At 36.2% G+C, this 19,596-nt stretch overlaps 1 protein-coding gene across 1 annotated transcript; it reads right to left on the reverse strand.

Annotated features, from left to right (window-relative positions):
* Nucleotides 1-1,049: 1,049 nt before the first annotated feature.
* abcd1 (ATP-binding cassette, sub-family D (ALD), member 1) lies at nucleotides 1,050-18,899 on the reverse strand. The gene is made up of 10 exons (XM_059504163.1): nucleotides 17,630-18,899; nucleotides 11,247-11,427; nucleotides 10,305-10,447; nucleotides 9,770-9,941; nucleotides 9,011-9,105; nucleotides 6,311-6,456; nucleotides 4,392-4,537; nucleotides 3,479-3,563; nucleotides 2,773-2,898; nucleotides 1,050-1,510 (listed from the first exon to the last, which is right to left on the reverse strand). Exons 1-10 carry the CDS (start codon nucleotides 18,551-18,553, stop codon nucleotides 1,201-1,203), a joined length of 2,328 nt encoding a protein of 775 aa, XP_059360146.1. The 5' UTR covers nucleotides 18,554-18,899; the 3' UTR covers nucleotides 1,050-1,200.
* Nucleotides 18,900-19,596: the final 697 nt, after the last annotated feature.

A 19,596-nucleotide genomic window follows, 5' to 3' on the forward strand; every position in this document is an offset into this window, starting at 1 on the left:
GATAACGAGCAAGAGGAACAGCTTTCATAGGTGCTTTCATCATCGACCGCACCTGGTGGAGTTGGCAGCTGTCTCCCACCCCCTCCAAAACACACCCACCTTGAGTACTACCCTCACACACACACACATACATACTTACATAAACAAACACACACACACTAACTGCAGTGTCTTTGTACAGCTAACAAAAGCTTTTGAAGTGTTCACTGTGCGTTTTCGCTCTAGAGACTACAGATGGGAATCTGATTCTGTTTTATCAATGGTCCTGTTAATGGTTCTTTTGGTTATTTTGAAGCGGGATGGATTATGATTGGAAAACAATTGTCCTAAATTCACTACCCTCGGAAGCCTGTTGTCAAATTATGAAATGAGATTTCAACAGTGAAGAATCAAAAATATATATTTTTTTATGCATTGGATAAAAAACAACAGGTTCTCCTGTTCTTATCTTGGTCTGAGCTTATGCAACTTTTTGTTTTTAAATGAATATTGCTCAAATGATCCACAAATAATGCTTTTAACGGAGCTCAGATCAGTGAGGCCTATGATCAATCGGTTTCAAAAACATATACAAAATCTCTGCTGATTGAAAGGAAACATGTTGACAAAAATATCAAATCATAGATTTGGTGAAAATATAGCATAATGAGAATTTTATAAGCAATTTTTTTAAAAAGGCATAATTTTCAACCAGGAACAGCAAATTAGTTAAGGTATTTTACAGCACAAGGGTTAACATCCTGAATTCAGTTTTGAATGACTCACAACCCTAAATGTAATCAAAGTTTGTGAAAAAGAAAAGGTTACAGCTGTCTTTTGAAATCATGAAAATTGACAATTACACACTCAACTGTTGATTGCTGATAAAAATAATGCTAAAAAATAAGATGCACGTTGATCATCATAACAACGGCAAAGTTGTTTCAAGGTGTTTTGCATATTTTATTGCAGTGTTTCTTCTTAATCCTTTGTGGAATACAAACGTTCTAGAACCGTTAACGTGAACCAAACATCCTTAAAATGATAAAAAAAAATTTTTTTTTAAAAAGGAACCAGTTCTGATTAAGTTTTTGATTCCTAACCCTATTAGAAACCGATTAAGTCAATGCATGCATCTAAAACATATGTGGGCAGATATATGCACGCACACACACACACGCTCACACCTGGCCTTGAATGCATCCATCATCTCTCTGCAAATCACTCCATAAGGTCTTTCCCTTTTCCACCAGATACCACATCTCTCTCCTTCTCCTCCCCCTCCTTCTGTTGCTCCCTCTCTCCCTCCATCCCATCATCTTCCTCCACTTCCCCTGGGTTCGGCAGACTGCTGTCCTCCCCCAGAATGCGGCACAGCTCTACCAGCCGCTGCTGCATCTTGGGAATTCCCGAGAGCTGGGTCTCAAGCCGGAGCTTCTCGTCCTGCAGGGAGATACGTGTGGAGGCGTCCAGCTTTTCAAAGCGCCAGCCGCCCTCGCCATCAAACTGCAGCAGGTGAGAGTGGTACTTCCTGTCAATGGAGGAAATACAGGACAAGGTGTGTCATTTTGACTGATTTGAAAGTAACAAAGAGACACTACCAGAGAAACCTCTGGATAAAAACATGTTCAAAGCTGTGCTGTGTCCTCACATGGGCTTTCCCCCTAACATTTCTGGAACGTTTTGCACTTCTAAAGTCTATTGTTATTTATTTCTATTTAATTAAGTCTACTTATAAGGATAATCCAGGTTTCTTGTGACCATAAATTATCGTAATTTAGTTTTTTTGCACCCTCCCTTATACCCTTGAAATTAAACATGCTGTTTATATGAATATGTTTCTAAGAAGTCCATCTTTATTTATCAGGGTAAAACTAACTTGATATAGATATACATTACTGTTCAAAAGTTCAGGGTCATTAAGATTTTTCAAATGCTTTTGACTCTTCTACTCACCAGGGCTGCATTTATTTGATCAAAAGTACAGTAAAAACTGTAAAATTGTGAAATATTATTACAAATTAAAGTAACTGATTTGTATTTGAATATATTTTAAAGTGTCATTTATTCCTGTGATGCAAAGCTGAATTTTCGGTAGCAATTACTCCAGTATTCAGTGTCACATGATCCTACAGAAAATACTTTTCTGGAAACCGAGATACATTTCTTTCAGGGCTCTTTGTTGAACAGAAAGTTAAAAAGAAATGACATTTATTTCAAAACAGAAATCTTTTGTAACATTATAAAAGTCTTGTATTGTAACCATATTGCTGAACAGAAGTATTATTTTCTTTAAATAAATATGTTAAACTGTTCATGGATGCATCGGCGTGAAATGATTCACTTGCTAACTTCCACACACCCTTTCTTCATAACCCAAAGGCATAACATGATTCATCGTGGCTAGTTTTCCGACTGATGAAAAAAGCGTGGGCCGCTCCCTTGATTCTTTATTTTGCCTGTTGCGATCAGAAACACAGGTGTTTTCTCTCAGGGCACCCATTAGTGATTTCATGTTACAGTATTCAGCACCTTCAACAACCCATTACTGTAGCTTTCCTGGATAACTTGTCTGAGTGGTCTGGGTGTTTTGAATATTACAGTATTTCTACAAAGTACATCAAACTTCTACATCAAAAAAGCATGAAAAATCCTGTTTTCCATCATATGAACCCTTTAATCTTATGTGTTTATGATTCAGTGCTTAGTTTCTGAACGAACATAAATGCACTTTTTTTTCCCGCACAAGCAATGAAAGAACTGCTCTTCATTTTCATACGACTGAAAACCCACCAGAGAGAAGGACGGTGTGTAATAGAGAGAAGCGCAATCCCAGCATCCTTCGCAGCTTCAAAGATTTTGCCCTCCACATCAATACTCACAGCACTCGTGCACTCATCCAGGAGGGCGTATTGAGGCCTGTTAGAGAGAAATCAGAGATTTATCAGCTTTAAACACACAAGTTGTTAGGGACTTTTAAAGCAGACTTAAAAGCAATAGTTGGCAGTTGAATAGTTTAATTTTTTATATTCTGACTTGGGTTTTTTTTTTCTTCCCCATTAATAAATATCTCAGTGGTTCTACAATAATCTCCCCTAAAGCAGCTGCTAGCTTCAAATGTCCAAGTTCTCTGTATAGATTCAAAAAAACACGCACTGAATCCAGTTAAATGCTCATAACGTTCAGTAACTGAATATTTATCACTTCAGTGGCTTTAAGGAAACCATGAGCAGCTTTTTTTGCATGTATCATAACTTAGCATCTTCAAAGTGTTCTTTTTTTTTTATTTTAGACAGACGAAGTCATTCTACCAATTATCTCCAGCAACAGAAAGATATCCCAGTAACATCCCTGATTCTTAACTAACATTAAATTGAATTCAAACAGATGTTAGTACAGCATTAAGCATGGTGTAAAAAATATGATATATGCCTCTGCCTCAAATTACCTGAAAGTGTATAATATTTAATAAAATGTCAGTCAAAATGAGCAGACGTACTTGTGGTAAAACATCCTGGCCATGCCCATCCGCTGCTTCTCTCCTCCAGACAAAACATCCTTCCAGTCGCTCACTGCATCCCAACCTGACAGGATTTAAAAATGTTTAAATACTAACAATAATGTATGTTTGCTACTATTGCAGTTTCGCTTCTTCCATATTACTGAATCATTTAAACATGCATTATTAATTATATGCTATTAATATTTTATCCCAAAAAAATCTGTTAGTTCAACACTTTACATCCAGTAGAGCAAATGTGCTGTGCTGTGCTTGCTTTTATCCTGCAACACTGGTGAAAATAAACATTCACTTATCAGATTGTGTACACTACTGTTCAAAAGTTTGAGGTCGATAAGATTTTTCATGTTTTTGAAATAAGTCTCATAACTTTTTCAATTTGAATAGATTTTGAACTGTCATTTGTTTCTGTGATGCAAAGCTGAGGTTTCAGCATCATTTCTCCAGTCTTCGGTGTCACATGATCCTTCGGAAACATGCTTATTTGATGCACAATACATTTTTCTTATTATTATCATCAGTGTTTGAATATCAGGCTGTGTTGCTTAATATGTTTGTAGAAACCATGATACATTTTTAAGGATACTTAATAAAACATTTATTCTATTTATTTGAAATAGAAATTTTTGTAACATTATACATGTTTTTTTCTGTTGCTTCTGAGCAATTTAATGCAACGCTGTCAAATAAACATATTATAATTTGTTTAAATAAATAAATAAAAAAATCAAATCTTATTGATCATAAACTTCTGAATGGTAACCAGAGAATATTCCATCCTGAACATACATAAATTACAGTAGTTCCAATCTCACCAAGGAAAAAGTATTTATATATTACATATTCCCATCCCGTGAATATTATCTGAAGATGCTCCTGTGACGTCTCTTACCTCCTTCTCTCTCCAGGATGTAGCAGAGGTTCACAGTTTTGAGGATGTCCTCCAGCTGCTGGTCAGTGATGTCTTTCTCCTGCATCTCCTGAACAGAGTGAGGATAGATGACCTGATCTCTCAGCGTTCCCACCGACATATAAGGCCTGAAAAGAGAAGAAAAACAATCATGAATCCCAAACCCTGGGATTTAATCGTCTAGTTCTCTTTGTTACAGATGAGTTCAAAGGAAACTTGAGTCCACATCTTTTTTTAGTGGATTAAAATAGCAGGATTCTGTTGATGAAAAGATATTACTTCTGAATAACACTCACGGTGTATCTAATGATATTTTCACTGTATGTCTCGTTTGATCTATTTATCCATCTATCCTCTGTGTTTCACATTTTGCATTAATAATTCTCATAAAATTAAGGCAAAATGGGTGAAGTGTTTAAAAATGTAGTCTTCTCAAAATCACTGTGTGTTAGGCACATCTTCTAAAAGCCTGTTAAAAGTCCTATTCGATCTTTTTTCTCTTTTAACAGTCCTGATATACAGAGACATTCAGTGAACTGCATGCGAGCCAAATGACAAGCAGCTGCTGGTTCGAAATGATGTTGGACACGTCCCGTTGTGTGATCATGAGAATGAAGCGATGCTGTACTCCTGTTGGGTTTGTAATGAAGCCGACATGTTATCCAGTCACAGGAGCACCATATGTGCTGACTGCTTTTGGATTGTGCTCCTCTTTTTAATCAGCACACTCATCAGCGCTAATTAACCTGGCACGGCGTGGGAAATGGAAATAAACACATGCACGCACACCCACGTCTCTGCCTTCTAATTGATCTTAATTCTTAAACAAAATCCAGCAGACTGCGTCTCAGTACTGGGTCCTGAACCTGCACAAAGAGAAATCAACAGCCTATATTGGGGACTCCTAATCCAAAGGTTATGAGTTCGAGTCTTGGGCCGGCAGTGATTGTAGGTGGAGGGAGTGAATATAGAGCACTCTCCAAACAGCAAGGCACCAAACCACCAACTGCTCCCCGGGCGCTGCAGCATAAATGGCTGCCCACTGCTCTGTGTGTGTGTGAGTGTGTGTGCACTTTGAATGTAATAAATGCAGAGCACGAATTCTGAGTATGGGTCACCATACTTGGCTGTATGTCACTTCACTATTTTATTTATTTATCCAAAATTATTTGGTCCTCCTAATTCTGACTCACAGAATTATTTAATTACAGAATTATTGAATATATTTAAACAATAAAATTGGTTACACCCTAGAGTTAAAACCATGAAATGTAAGTTACATTTTACTAAATAGTGAAGGTAAGTTTTTACTCTTGAACATGAACAAGAACAATATTAATTTTATGTTTATACAATCTATCTATCTATCTATCTATCTATCTATCTATCTATCTATCTCTCTCTCTCTATATATATATATATATATATATATATATATATATATATATATAAAAAATAACACAATAATCTTAAAGAAGATAATATAAAAATAATAATTAAAAACAGTTGTTAAATTTTATAATATAAATAACAATATTACCCATTAAATTAAATAATGATATAAAACATTTTAATATACAAAAAATTAACACTTCGTGATGATGCAAGCAATTCACCAAATCAGATTTGAAATCAAATCACTTAAACTTTGCTAGTGAAGTTTAAAATGCTTCAACGGCTGAAAGTGACAACAAAAGCCGAAATTGCAAAACTCAGCTTAATGGCAACTTGAAAATGCATTAAAATCATTTTGATATTATTGAACATTGCTTAATTTTACATATCACTTGACATGATAAACCCCAGACACAAAATCTAGCCCTAAGTACTACACACTCTCTTCACCAGAGAAGTGCTTACTTTTAGTGCATACTTTTTAGGTCACAGAGTGGAGTCAGTACCTTTGAGGTATGTAAAACATGTGCTCGGGTGATGGCTTGTAAAGCACTCCGCTGTAGACGGGCCAGAGGCCGCTCAGGATTCTGAAGAGAGAGCTTTTTCCACAACCGTTGGGGCCTGTGATCAGCAGATGCATGCCTTCATCAACCTGGAAGAAAAAGACCCAGCATCCCCCTTACATGTTACTAAAGACACACGAACGAACATACATGCAGCGGATCGCGTAGCACCCCCTCAGAGAAAGAGAGAAAGCTGCACAGAGGGACAAACCACGGGAAACAGCTAAATGTGTTTACAAATTCAGTAAAGCCACAGGGTTAAAAGGAGCCACTGTGATGGGAAACGCTTGATGGTTTTCAAAGGCCTCTCTGCAGCACAACATACTGAGAAAAACAGATCGCTCCCTCTCTACACCCTGTCATTATGCTAAAGCCATCCATTCACCAGACACACATAAATAGAGCAGCACGGCTTCCTGCTAGAGCGTCAACCACTATTAAAAGACCTTCAACACAACACCAAACCAATGTGAATCATTTGGGTTCAAAACATCTGGAAGCGACGTTAATGATAATACTAAGTATAGAGACAAGCTGCTCGAGTGACTTTAGTCTATTCTGATGGCTGTCTGGCAGCAAAGTGCAGATCTAACCAGAAAGAGCTGACAAATTAATCTTATAGGAACAATTCATCCAAAAATGTAACAACCTCAAAGCACCACCGCATTCCCTCTGGCTTCCATGGTAGGTTTTATCTATGACATCATAGTCTACCGTGATTTCTTCCTTTTCTTTTGGCTGCAAAACCGATATGAGAATGCATTGTGGGTAATGATCATTGTGTCATGAGTGCACCGCATGACTGCGACATCAGGGCTAAGAGAGGGTATTAGCAGCATGCCGCCCCTGCAAATCGAGGCACTGTTGTGGAAACCCTAAGAGCACACTAACGCGCGACCGGAATATAATCAGCACATTGTCCGGGGCAGACCACAGGGGGGTCACACTGGGGTACACATGACCCATTTCTCAGAATATAGCAGGAAACATGAATTAATCATAAGAGAGCAGATACTCAATCCAGACTCAAGAAATGTGTCTATTCATAACTAGCGCATTCAAGACAAGATACTCACTGAAATAGTACATTTAACAGACAAACAATGGGTGTCATATCATAATAATTGTGTGTAAGCTGTGTACTGATGGGGACAGTTCATTTTGAGCCAAATTTACCCTGGATTCACAACAGGTGCAGACATTTTAATACTGATCAATCCACATTAATATTAATGTATAAATTTAAGGTCACTTAGTTATTTGATTTCTACTAAATAAATGTATATAAGAAATTATATTCTACTCTATATTACAGAAATATTTAATTCAGTGTATTATATCAATTATATATTTTAGAATTCAAATTAAATAACATTATAGTATTTTAATTAATATTATATTTTATGTTTTTAGTTTTAATATTTTAGTTAAATAAAATTATCATTTTGTTTGTGTGTCATTTTTAGTACTTTTTTAATTTTATTTTATATAAGCCTATATTGTTTTGTTTACTTTTTATTTGAGTTTTATTTTAGTATTTTTAATTATTTTAGTACATTAAGTTAAACTAAATGAAAATGAGAAATGCTGCCTTGAAAACTAGATGAAATAAAACATTTATATATATATATATATATATATATATATATATATATATATATATATATATATATATATATATTTAAAAAAGTATTATTATATTTCAAATAACAAAAATATTTGTAATAGTTTTATTTAAATATAACTAACTATGATATAAATTATAATATATGTTAATATATTTGTATTTTTTTAATCCACAAGACTTCTGCAAAGAAGATGAAAGTTTATTAAAACTGTTCAAGAAAAGTGACCAGTTCATGTGTAATTTTCCTTAAATATTAACCCAATGCTAAAAAAAAAGCTACACATGTCCACGTTGTCGGTCAACTATCAATGTATCAGCTCTGCAGGCGTTATCTAAAACATGTGCATAATAAACAGCCGTGGTGAGAATATATCAAAGGAAAATCTCCAGCATATTTTTCTGCACTTATCTTGCTAGCTTTAAAGTTTATGGCTTTAAATCCTGCTAACATGTTTTGGATTGTAGAGTAACTGACTATATCTCTCACCAGTGCACAGGCAGAGAAAACTAATTCAAATATTCCATAAAGATAAGCTAATGTAAGATAACAGGTGATGCAAGCAAAAATTGCCACAGTAAGAGTGAATGAGCAAAATACATAAATATAAATTCTCCATGGGGGTCTCGTAATATATCTTCTCCTAAACCCACTTTAAACTGTCAAAAGGTCAGGCGCTGATTACCATTGCTGCATTATCAGTGAAGTACTCACAAAACTAGGCTAGAGAAAAAAAAAAAAACAGATAACAGCCTCATTGACATATTCACACTTCACATGCACATAAATCATGCAGAGAACAGCATGTTGCATCAGACGACTGACTCATTTACTCTGCATGAGCACAAGATATTGCAGCAGAGTGATAGAAATAATTTAATATACGGTCTACTCAGCTTGAAGATGGAGAGAAGTTTTAGTTGGATGTAACAAGTATACAATCCCTACTACACTAGCATGCCAATTTTGCACTGGTAAAATTAAAATGACTCAAGAAGGGTTTAAGACAGGAATTTACCTGTATGTTCAGGCTGGAAACCACCACATCCCCTGTAGGAGTTATTATGGGCAGGTTTTCACATTTGATGCCCTGTTCCACATCAATCACCTTACCTAAACAAACACGACAAGACAGTTACTTCATGAAAATGTTCAGTATATTACATAAACATACTGATTAATACTATGTATTGTTCAGTATGTACTGTTTAATATACACTAATGTTCAAAAGTTTGGAACAGTAATGTTTCTTATGTTTCTTCTGCTCACCAAGGCTGCATTAATTTGATTAAACAGGCAGTAAAAACTGTAACATCGTAATATTATATTTCTATTTGATTATATTTTAAAATGTAATTTATTCCTGTGATCAAAGCTGAATTTCCAGCATTATTACTCCAGTCTTCAGTGTCACTTGATCCTTCAGAAAACATTCTGATATGCTGATTTAGTGCTCAAGAAACATTTATTATAATCATCAATGCTGAAAACAGTTGTGCTGCTTAATATGTTTGTGTAACCATTGATTTATTTTTCCAGGATTAATTTCAGGTTGAATGTTAATTTAAAAGAGCAGTATTTATTAATTGGATGACTGTATAGGATATATTTCTTCAGATGTAGTAAGCCATCTTCATATTGCCTGCATATAGAAAATTGCTATACAGTCCAAAGTATTCTTACTTTCTGAAGCTGTAGATAGTAAACTATATCAAACATAGCTATGACACTTATACAACACACAACTGAAACAGATCAAAATAAACTTGATCTGACCTCTGATCTGCAGCGGTCCCTCCACTCTCATGCCATGTTTTATCTTCCCAGCCGTCCCTGGCTTTTCTGGTTTCACCTCTGAGGCCGAACGACGGTACACTCCGACACGCACATCCTCAAACACCTCGAACATCTCATACACACGAGCCGTATATCCAGCCAGTTCTGTGATCTGTGATGAGATCAGTACTTTTTAGCCACATTTAGAAATGAAACCTTGTATAAGCAATGGCTTTGACTGAAATGACTAGTCAGGAAATGCCAGGGAATGATTTACTGGGAGTTGAATGCACAGTGTTTAGGTTTGCTACATTAACATGACATAAGGTTTATAGATGACTGGCTACCCCTAAACATCAAATACAAAAAGCAAACTGTGGTTGGTTATTTAAAATTGTTTTTGTTTATTGATTTAAAATAGAAAAACATTTTCTCTGTAATTGTTTAGTATTTATTTGCTCATATATTTATTTTGCTGATGAAATCTAGATTTGAAAGCACTTTTTGTAAAGCTAGTTAGTGAAATGCGTGTCACCTCTTTGTAGGAGACCATGATCCTCTCCACTGCATCAGCTGCGGCGTTCAGAAGGTTCCGGGCCGTGGTGAAGGCCTGTGTGCGTTCACTCACCAAGTCCTCCTCCTTCATCCCCAGGGCTGCCTGTTTTACATCCTCTGAATCTGAAAGGATTTCACAAGGACAAGACTGTGAGGAAAGTATAAATAAATATAATAAAGGTGAAAGAGCAGCAAACATGTCGATCAGATTTTAGAGATCTTGTTTTGAAGTATTATGGAGAGCAGTATGGGGTCAGTAAAAAAAAAATAAAAATAAAATAATAATAATAATAATAAATGAAAAATACCAACAAATTAAATTGAATAGTGACAATAAAGACACATATAGTGTTACAAAATGTTTCTATTTCATGTTTCTTTTTAATTTTCTATGAAGTTAATAATCCTGTAAAAAATGTTGATGATGTTGAACAAATGATAAATGTTTCTTCAGCAGCAATTCAGCCTATTAGAATGATTTCTCATGGATCATGTGACATTGAAGACTGGAGTAATGATGCTGGAATCGCAGGAATATTACATTTCAATATATAATTAAATACAAAAGAATCATTTTCAATTCTTCAAATATTTCACAATATTAAAGTTTTTACTATATTTATAATCAAATAAATAAATGCAGCCTTGGTGAGCATGATAGAATTTCAGAAACATTATCTTACTGAACTTGAACGCTACTGTATAAGCGAATATGAGGTACAAAAAATTCAATTGTATCAAACTGTCCCCTTTAAGAACACCATATCAACACACGCTCAAGGACGTCCAAAGAAATTTTGGACTGAAACAATCACACAGACAAAACGTCTGGAGCCACAGACGTAGAGAGAAGAACAGGAACTACAGATAATCATAATGTAAATAAACAAAAATACATGTAATAATAAATCATAATCCATACCATATTTAGAGTATCCAGTGGCAGTGATGATGGGCACGGCGACCATGACCAGGCCCGATGCACTCCAGAGATATTTCATCAGGAACTGTTCCAGCATGACATACCACAGCCTCTTGAACAGGATGAGGTTTATCTGCTTGGACAGCGCCGTGTAGCTCCGCTGCAGCTGCAACATCTCGATCTGCGCAGGGCACAGACGCAGGCACGCAAACACACACGCAGACACGCATACACGCAGATACACAGGCAACAAGATAACATCAAGTTGCGGAACCACAAGCTCACAAACAGGTTGGTTTCCAATAATAATGTGTCCAATCAGGCTTCTTGATTCAAGATCATGTCATTTCATAACCTTTTTGTATTAATAAGAAACATACATTTTAAGCATAACATCAGAGCATATTAAAATCATCATGTAGGTTAAGGAGAGTTAAGTGCAGTGTGTAAGTGAAGGCCTTGGGTTAAAGAGGCGAACATAGACTTTTGCCCCAATTCCAGGGCCTTCTTTGTATTCAGACACATCACATGACTTCTTTCTATGAACTTCTCTCTGGCCACATGACTGTGAATTTCGGGAACATTTCCCATTGCAGGCATGGGGCACTGTTTGTTCAGCAGGGACATTCTGACACATGAACAAAATGACCTCAAACACCTGTTTTACAGTCTTAAAGGGATAATTCACCCATAAATCAAAATTCTGCCATCATTTACTTACCCTTAGGGCTGCACAATTAATCGAATTTCTAATTGTGAAAACAATTATGAATGCCACAATTACGTAATCGTTCAAAGCAGCAATTAATCATTCCAAGTCCACTTATGTTATTCTGCGTGCTTAAAAAGCATTTTATTTTTATTTCAACATGTTACCTTAAGGGTTTTTCCTATTATTTTAATTGTAGTTTAAGTACAACATTACAATACCATTCATATTTTTACTTTTTTATAATTTAAAGAGGAAACCAATCCGATAGTTGACATTTGAGACTTAATACTAAAGAGTGTTTACTGTTTGTTTTTTTTTTATAGAATATTTATCACTTTACAATAAGACCTCATTAGTTAACCTTAGTTAATGCATTAACATTCACAATAAGCAATAGCGTCATTTGCAACAGAAGTTATTAATCTTTGTTAAAAATACCTAATAAAATACCTAAGATTAATGAATGAATGTTCAGAAGAATTTTTTATTGGCAGTTTATGTTAACTTATTATTTAACTAATGTTAACTACTGATGCCCTAATGTAAAGTGTGAATGAACAATAAATGATCAAAACACTTTCAAACAATATCGATAGCATGTTGTAGTCCTGTTTAAACTGTAAAATAAGTTTGAAAATAAATAGCCTATTAAGCCTAAATATTTAAGTATTTGGGCTGTGATGAACACCATAGCAAATCCACAAATCCGAATGGCTATTTAAATCTATTTAAATACATTTTAGAAAGTGGCAGCTGCTTTATTTATGGGGTTTCCAGGGTAGTGGCTGCATTTTCTGTAGTTTAGCGCCATCTGCTGTCAGAGAGTGAATGTGCTTTCATTCAGAACATCTCTCAAGTGTTCCCCCATATGCTTCTCATGCATGCTTGTTTACATCAGAGCGCACTCTTTCAAGTATCATACAGCGGTCTTGTGCATTTTGTCCAGTTGATTGGAAAAGTATTCCTAAAATGCATTCCAAATTCTGAATAATTTGTAATATATAATTATTCACGGGATTCAAGTGCCCACGATAACAATATCGTGCATATTCATTACCGTAATTCACATTTGGTCTTCGAGATCTCCACCCAGAACAACATCACTCCATGTGACTCTGTGATCGTTGGAAACTCTATCATCCAGCACATCTATGCTTCCCTAGCTAAATGTAAAGTGCACACTCACGGTTTCCCTGGTGCTCATGTTCTCGATGTTTCTGAGCAAAAACCCGCGATCCTGAAGGACAACGAGAGCACAGAAGCAGTTGTGCTCAATGAGGGGGTTAATGACACCAAGCTGCAGCAGATGAAAATGCTGAAGAGGGACTTCAGGAGCCTGATAGAAATGGTACGCAGCACATCGTCCATGAAAACAATCATCGTGTCACACTTCCCACGTATCGACGAGGACATGAAAGGCTCAGTAGACTGTTTGCTTTAAACAAATGATTATTGTTATTGTATAAAGAACAAAAACTGCTCTTTGTTAATAATTGGAATCTTTTCTGGGAGCGTCCTAAGCTTTTTCGTGCTGATGGCCTGCACCCCAGCAGAGTCGGAGTGAAACCCCTGTCGGACAACATCTCCAGGACGCTACACTCCATATGACTAGTAAGCCAATTCTCAGATAACTGCTATGATGGCTTTTTAAATGATAAAAGTACTTGCATTGTTCAATTTATAAAGACTGTCTATTCCCTGAATGGTGAGGTCAAAATATAAATTGAATGCAGGTTGTGTGATTAAAATGGAAAAATTCAGATATAATCTAGACAGATGTACTGTTACTTCCTCTACAGTCAAAAATGTGGGTGTTATATTAGACTGCAACTTGTTTTTTGAAAATCATGTTTCCCATGTTACAAAAACAGCATTCTTCTATCTTAGAAACATTGCCAAGTTACAGAACATTCTACCTGTTTCTGATGCAGAAAGCTAGTTCATGAATTCATGACCTCTAGACTGGACTTTTGTAATACACTGCTACGTAGTTGCCCTGTATCTTCAATAAACAAGCTAAAAGTAGTTATTTTTTTAGCTGCTAGAGCCCTTACCAGGTCAAGAAAATATGATCACATTACCCCAGTTTTACATTCTCTGCACTTACTAAGTTCCGTATCAGTTTCATATTTTTTGCTTAGTTGGAACAGCAGCTACACAAATTTTTCTCTATAACCTTCTCTGTCTCTGCCACAGTTGGCATCCCGTGGTAACTAGTAGGAATTACACAGGCTTCAGTCTGGATCAAGACCTGAGATGACCGAACACCTGAGAAAAGATGATGCCAACCCCCCAGAAGACCTTAGATGATGCCAACCCTCAGGCAACATACAAAACTATCAATTTTGCTATAATGGACATCAACTTGAGATAAACTATTACTGATAAACTATCACCACTGATAAACTATTACTAAATATAATGTAGAATCGTTAGTTTTCTGTAAAGCAACGGTTTGCATTGTGAAAAGCGTTATACAAATAAACTTGAATTGAATAATTATAATCATATAATTATTATAATTTATTGTTAAATTAAATACATTTTCTTTTCTTACTTTTGATCACTTTAATGCATCCTTGCTAAATAAAAACAATTTTTTTTTTCAAAACCCAAAATCTACTTTAAACTTAAAAATTAACCTTCATATCATCAGTGTTGTAAGTCAAAAGAAGTAATTAAAACGGGAAATGTATATGTGTTTGTTTAGCACTTTTTACAATATTATGATTATATTTAATATTAATATTATTCTATAAAACAAAAAGGGCTCAACAAAACCCCATCAAGCAAGCCAAATATATTAAAGTGCCCATATTATGGATTTTTTTTAAATTACCTTTAATGCAGTGTGTAACACAGCTTTAAGTGAATGAAAACATGCTGCCAAGTTTTAAATCTGAAAGTTCACAGAGTATTAGGGTTGGGTATCGATTGGGTTTTATTCGATACCGGTGCCATTTCGATACTTTTAAAATGGTACCGGTGCCTAAACGTTGCCTGAACCGATACTTCTATAAAAATAAATAAATAAATAAAATTTAAAAAAGCCTAAAAAGGACAACATTAAAGAACATTAAAAAGATTTAAAATAAATCCATAGCATTCACACGCTCCTTGGATACTCTCATTTCCCAAGCATCCCTTACTCTAAGGCTAATAAATGTATTTCATGATCTGGGTCATTATTTAATACAAAACCACACATAATGTTTCTACTGTATCTTAGTCAATCACTCTGATATTTAGTTCAAATGAGTGCTGTCTGTCACTGTCTTTAATCAGTTCTGTGAATGACTGTATGTTCATTCTTTATCAAGTAGCAACAATGTCATTTGTAAAGTAGCCCACAGTCTTAGGCACATTAGTATTTTCACCCCAAAAAAGGGGTTTAGGCCAGTTATTTATATCTTTTGATTTAGTATGTCAGTAGGAAATATCAGTTTACCTTTCCAAACATTCATTTTTCCATTAATTTTAATAATAATCTAGTGAGATTTGACAAAAGACTAACTTTTGCACAGTAGTGTATGCATAAAGTATAATACTATAATTAGATGAAGTATATTTAAATAAGTGTAATTAAAGTATTCGTTCATATGTGTTAAGGGCTAGATTTTCGCTGGAGGAAACAGCTGTGGTAGGATGAGCGGCGAATGGAGTGAAAACTTTACAGTAGATGTGAAACCGATTGATCCCTCGTGACCTTTTGTAAACCATATTTATGATAAAAGAACTGCACAGATACAGATATAATAACAATCTATTGATAAACACACACCTCGTGTCCTCTGTTTGTGTTTGAGTCCGCACGCGGACTGTGGATTGAAGAGCGCGCTGAAAAACGGAGAGAAGACAGATCTGCCGCCGTTTTCATATGACATTTAAGCGGACTGACTCTGAGGCGATCGCAAATTTATGTACAGTTTATGAAGCCCCGCTAAAAAAGCCTAGCGACGCCCATGCTTCGTTGTGTACATTTCAGAGAATCAAGACAATATTTCAATCGATCGCTCAGGCATTTAAGAGGAACCAAAATGAGGCACTGAAATCTGCGTGCTGATTCGGTTCGGTGCAAACCGGTTCCATAGGTACCGGTGCCATATTGGTACCGGGTTTCGGTAACCAACCCTACCAAGTATAAAGTTATTGTCTCTCAAAAGAAAGAGTCGACTCTGAATCATTGAAAAGAGTCGTTTTTTAAAACGAATCCCAAGCCAATTCATGTTGACCTCAACATGAAACATAACCATATTGCCCGCCCACTTGTTGGTCTTTAAGCATTGGTCTGAATGAAGATGCAAATTCATTCTTTGCCACTAGGTGCTGCTTTTGGAACTGTAAAAATGGCGGTTTCCCCCGGTAACGCTGTACACAAAGAAGCATATTATAAGACAATGAAATTGTTTCTTGACCTTGCACGCAGGTCATCCTGTTCTTGGGGACTCCCAAAACCAAAATTATGAACCTTTCATTACCCATAATAGGGACTTTAATCCAAAACAGATAATAGTATAATTAAATTTTGTATAAGGATATAATATTAACATTTGTTACTAAAATAAATAAATAGTATTAACATTTGATTTTTATCTAAAGCCAACAAAACATAAAATAAAAAAAAAATAATAATAAGATAAACAATAATATTAAACAATTATTCTTAAAAAAGCTATGTGGAGGTTTTTACTTAAAAAAAATCTTTAAGATAGAGTTTTCATTTGTACATGTATGAGCCAACCATGATGTAAAAAAAAGAATGACACCTCGACTCTCCACCACGGTTGCCTCTATCAGCCTGTAGGCTCAATTGTGTGTGGAGGAGTCGGGCACGAATTGGCTCGAAAATTCACAAAATGTGACGTCATGCGTTTTCTCGTCTACTTGGGCTTACAACCGTATTGCACGCCAGCCATTATAGTAAGCAGAGGCAATAATGTTTTCAAATGGACTCTGCGGATGGAAAGAAGCGACCAGCCTCCAGCACAATTCAGACACCCACAGACACTCCTCGTAAGTAAAAAAAAAAAATAATAAAAAAAATAAAAAGAGCATGCGCACTGAGAACAAGCATGAGACTGGCTGCAGTTCCTCTAACGGCCACTGGTGTCAGTAACGGTTAGAAATTTCAGAACCTACAATGCTCCTTTAAATATCATAAATAATAAATAATAATAAAAATGTGTTTTAAAGGGCCGACATCCTACATCATCCACCCGAAACTGCATCCGTGTACAACAATTGATTATTACCTTTTAAATATGGTTATTTTTGCATGGATGCATGGATTCGCTACAGGAGGCCTCTGTTCACCCCCCGCAGCCGTGTAAGACACTTTTTATTATGATTGGATGAGCTTTATTTCACTTCTTTTGGACTGATGGACTGCATCACACGCCGTCTGCCATTACACAGACAATATATAATATAACTCCGACTAGATAAATCTGAAAATATAAAGTAATATACACCAAGGATCCCTTGAGGGTAAGTAATTCATGGGCAAATTTGGCTCATTTTCATTTTGGGGTGAATTAACTTTTTTAATACTGTGTTCACAGTATAAAAAAAGAGCATCATGAACATGCTGCTAAACATCTCCTTTTGTGTTCCAAAGTCATGCACATTTGGAAAGACATGAAGTTGAGTTATTAGGTGACAGAAAATTTACCTTATGTCCTCCATAGAAGGCGATCTCCTCTGAATTGGCGATGATGCGTGAATGCATGTATCTCAGGTCGCCTTTCCTCTTGGCTTCCTCGGCCACCAGTTTACCAAAGCGGGGAGAGAACATTCTCAGAATCTTGGCAGTAAACGCCACCACAATGCCAGCTATGATGGAGGGCCATGTGGTGTTGGCACCTTTCGACTCGCCTGTTTTTATGAGTGTGTAACAGGTCACCACTACATCGAGGATAGGCTTGGTCAGGTTAGAGTACAGATGAGCCACAGAGCCAGCAAACATCACCACATCTTCAGTCAAAGACTGATCAGGGTTTGCCAGCCTTCCATCCATGTTGCTTACACGGTAATATGTCTGGTCACTGAAATACATCATGTAGGCATGGGTGACCAATCGAGTGCGAAATGCGAGGGTCAGCTGACCCTCCAGGTAACGGATGGCACTGTTCACAAAGGTGGCGGGAATGGCAATGAGCAGCCATTTGGTTAACTCAACCACAAACGCCCTGGGGTCTTTCTTCACAATGGTTTTCACTATTTGCCCATCCAAATTGGCTACATAGATGGAGAGAAATGTGCGTGAAATGAGAGCTAGAGAGTGGAAACCGAGTAGGCCGAGTTCTTTGCAGAAAAGCCGAGGAAAGAGGATTTTCAAAAGACGAATCAACCTCTCAAAGAATTCGCGGTTCACAGCCGGGGAGCTTTTCTTTTTCTTTGCAACTTCCACTTCTTGTGGTTCTCTATTGGTGGTAACCGGGTCAGTGCCCTTAACCTGTTTACTAGTCCTTCCCTTGAGCTTGCCATAAACGTAAGGGGAAAGTTTTTTTGCCCCATACAGAGCAACAAGAAGGACAATGGTGTTTCTCACAAGGGGTTTCTTCAGCTCAGATGGTAGTTTTGAGTACACAGACATTTTTCTTTGTAGCTTATCAATACTCAGATCATTCAAAATTAAAGTTATCGATAAGCAGGTTGCTAATGTACACAGCTATATGGACGTCTATTCATGTAAACTAATATAAATGCGATTACAGCAAACTGACAGCATGTCTTATACGTTATATTGTAAATCTCAAAAGTTTCAGATACAGCAATGAGATTAAATAAAGACAAGAGGAGAGTTGTATGCAATTCTGTTATTAAGACCCTGCATTCTCACAAGTGTCTCCTCTAAGTTTATGAAGAGAAATAAACTCAAATATTTATCCTTCTCACGAACAATCCGAGCCTATGACTGCCATACGCATTAAGGCTTTTAACTATATGTCAACAGTCTCATTTGTGTCTATATTTGTTTCTGCTAAGGAGTTTTAGAAGAAACATCTGAGACAGTTGACACTTATGATAGATCACCTCCGAATGATTTCTGTGGGAAATGTTTGTTTATACGATAAAGCTAAAAAGTTAACGAACGTAAAATATACTTAAAATGGTAAATAAACTCGCAAACATTTTCTGACTTCAGAGGTAACGTTAGTTCAAATGACAGCTAGCAAGTCAAGCTAATAATCTTAAGAGCACTAACGTTAACTTAAAAACAGCGGGGTGACACAAAAACTATATAAAACAGTATTTAAACGCTTACATCTCCACTATATTGAATCAAACAACATGTAAATATCAAATACGTGTTGTTTGAGCCGCGCTGCTAGCGCTGCTTGCTAATATATTCACTTTACTTCACCTTCCTCCGTCTAACTTTCCGTCTATTTTGATCCACGTAAAGGTCATTTTTCGCAGCTGATCGGAAATGTGACAGACCCTCATCGTGACGACCACATGCAGTCCATGTCATTTAACTTAATAAACGGTCCGAATGCAGAATAATAGTGTCTTAGTGCAGGCGTAAATCCATCAGGCTCACCGGGACTCGGTAGAATCAGTAAACTGCGCCGATAGGTGGAGTAAACACGGACATTACCCAAGCCACATATTACAAAAGTTACACACTGTCGT

The sequence above is a fragment of the Carassius carassius genome, chromosome 21 (assembly GCF_963082965.1).
Source record: "Carassius carassius chromosome 21, fCarCar2.1, whole genome shotgun sequence".
NCBI classification, from domain to species: Eukaryota; Metazoa; Chordata; class Actinopteri; order Cypriniformes; family Cyprinidae; genus Carassius; species Carassius carassius.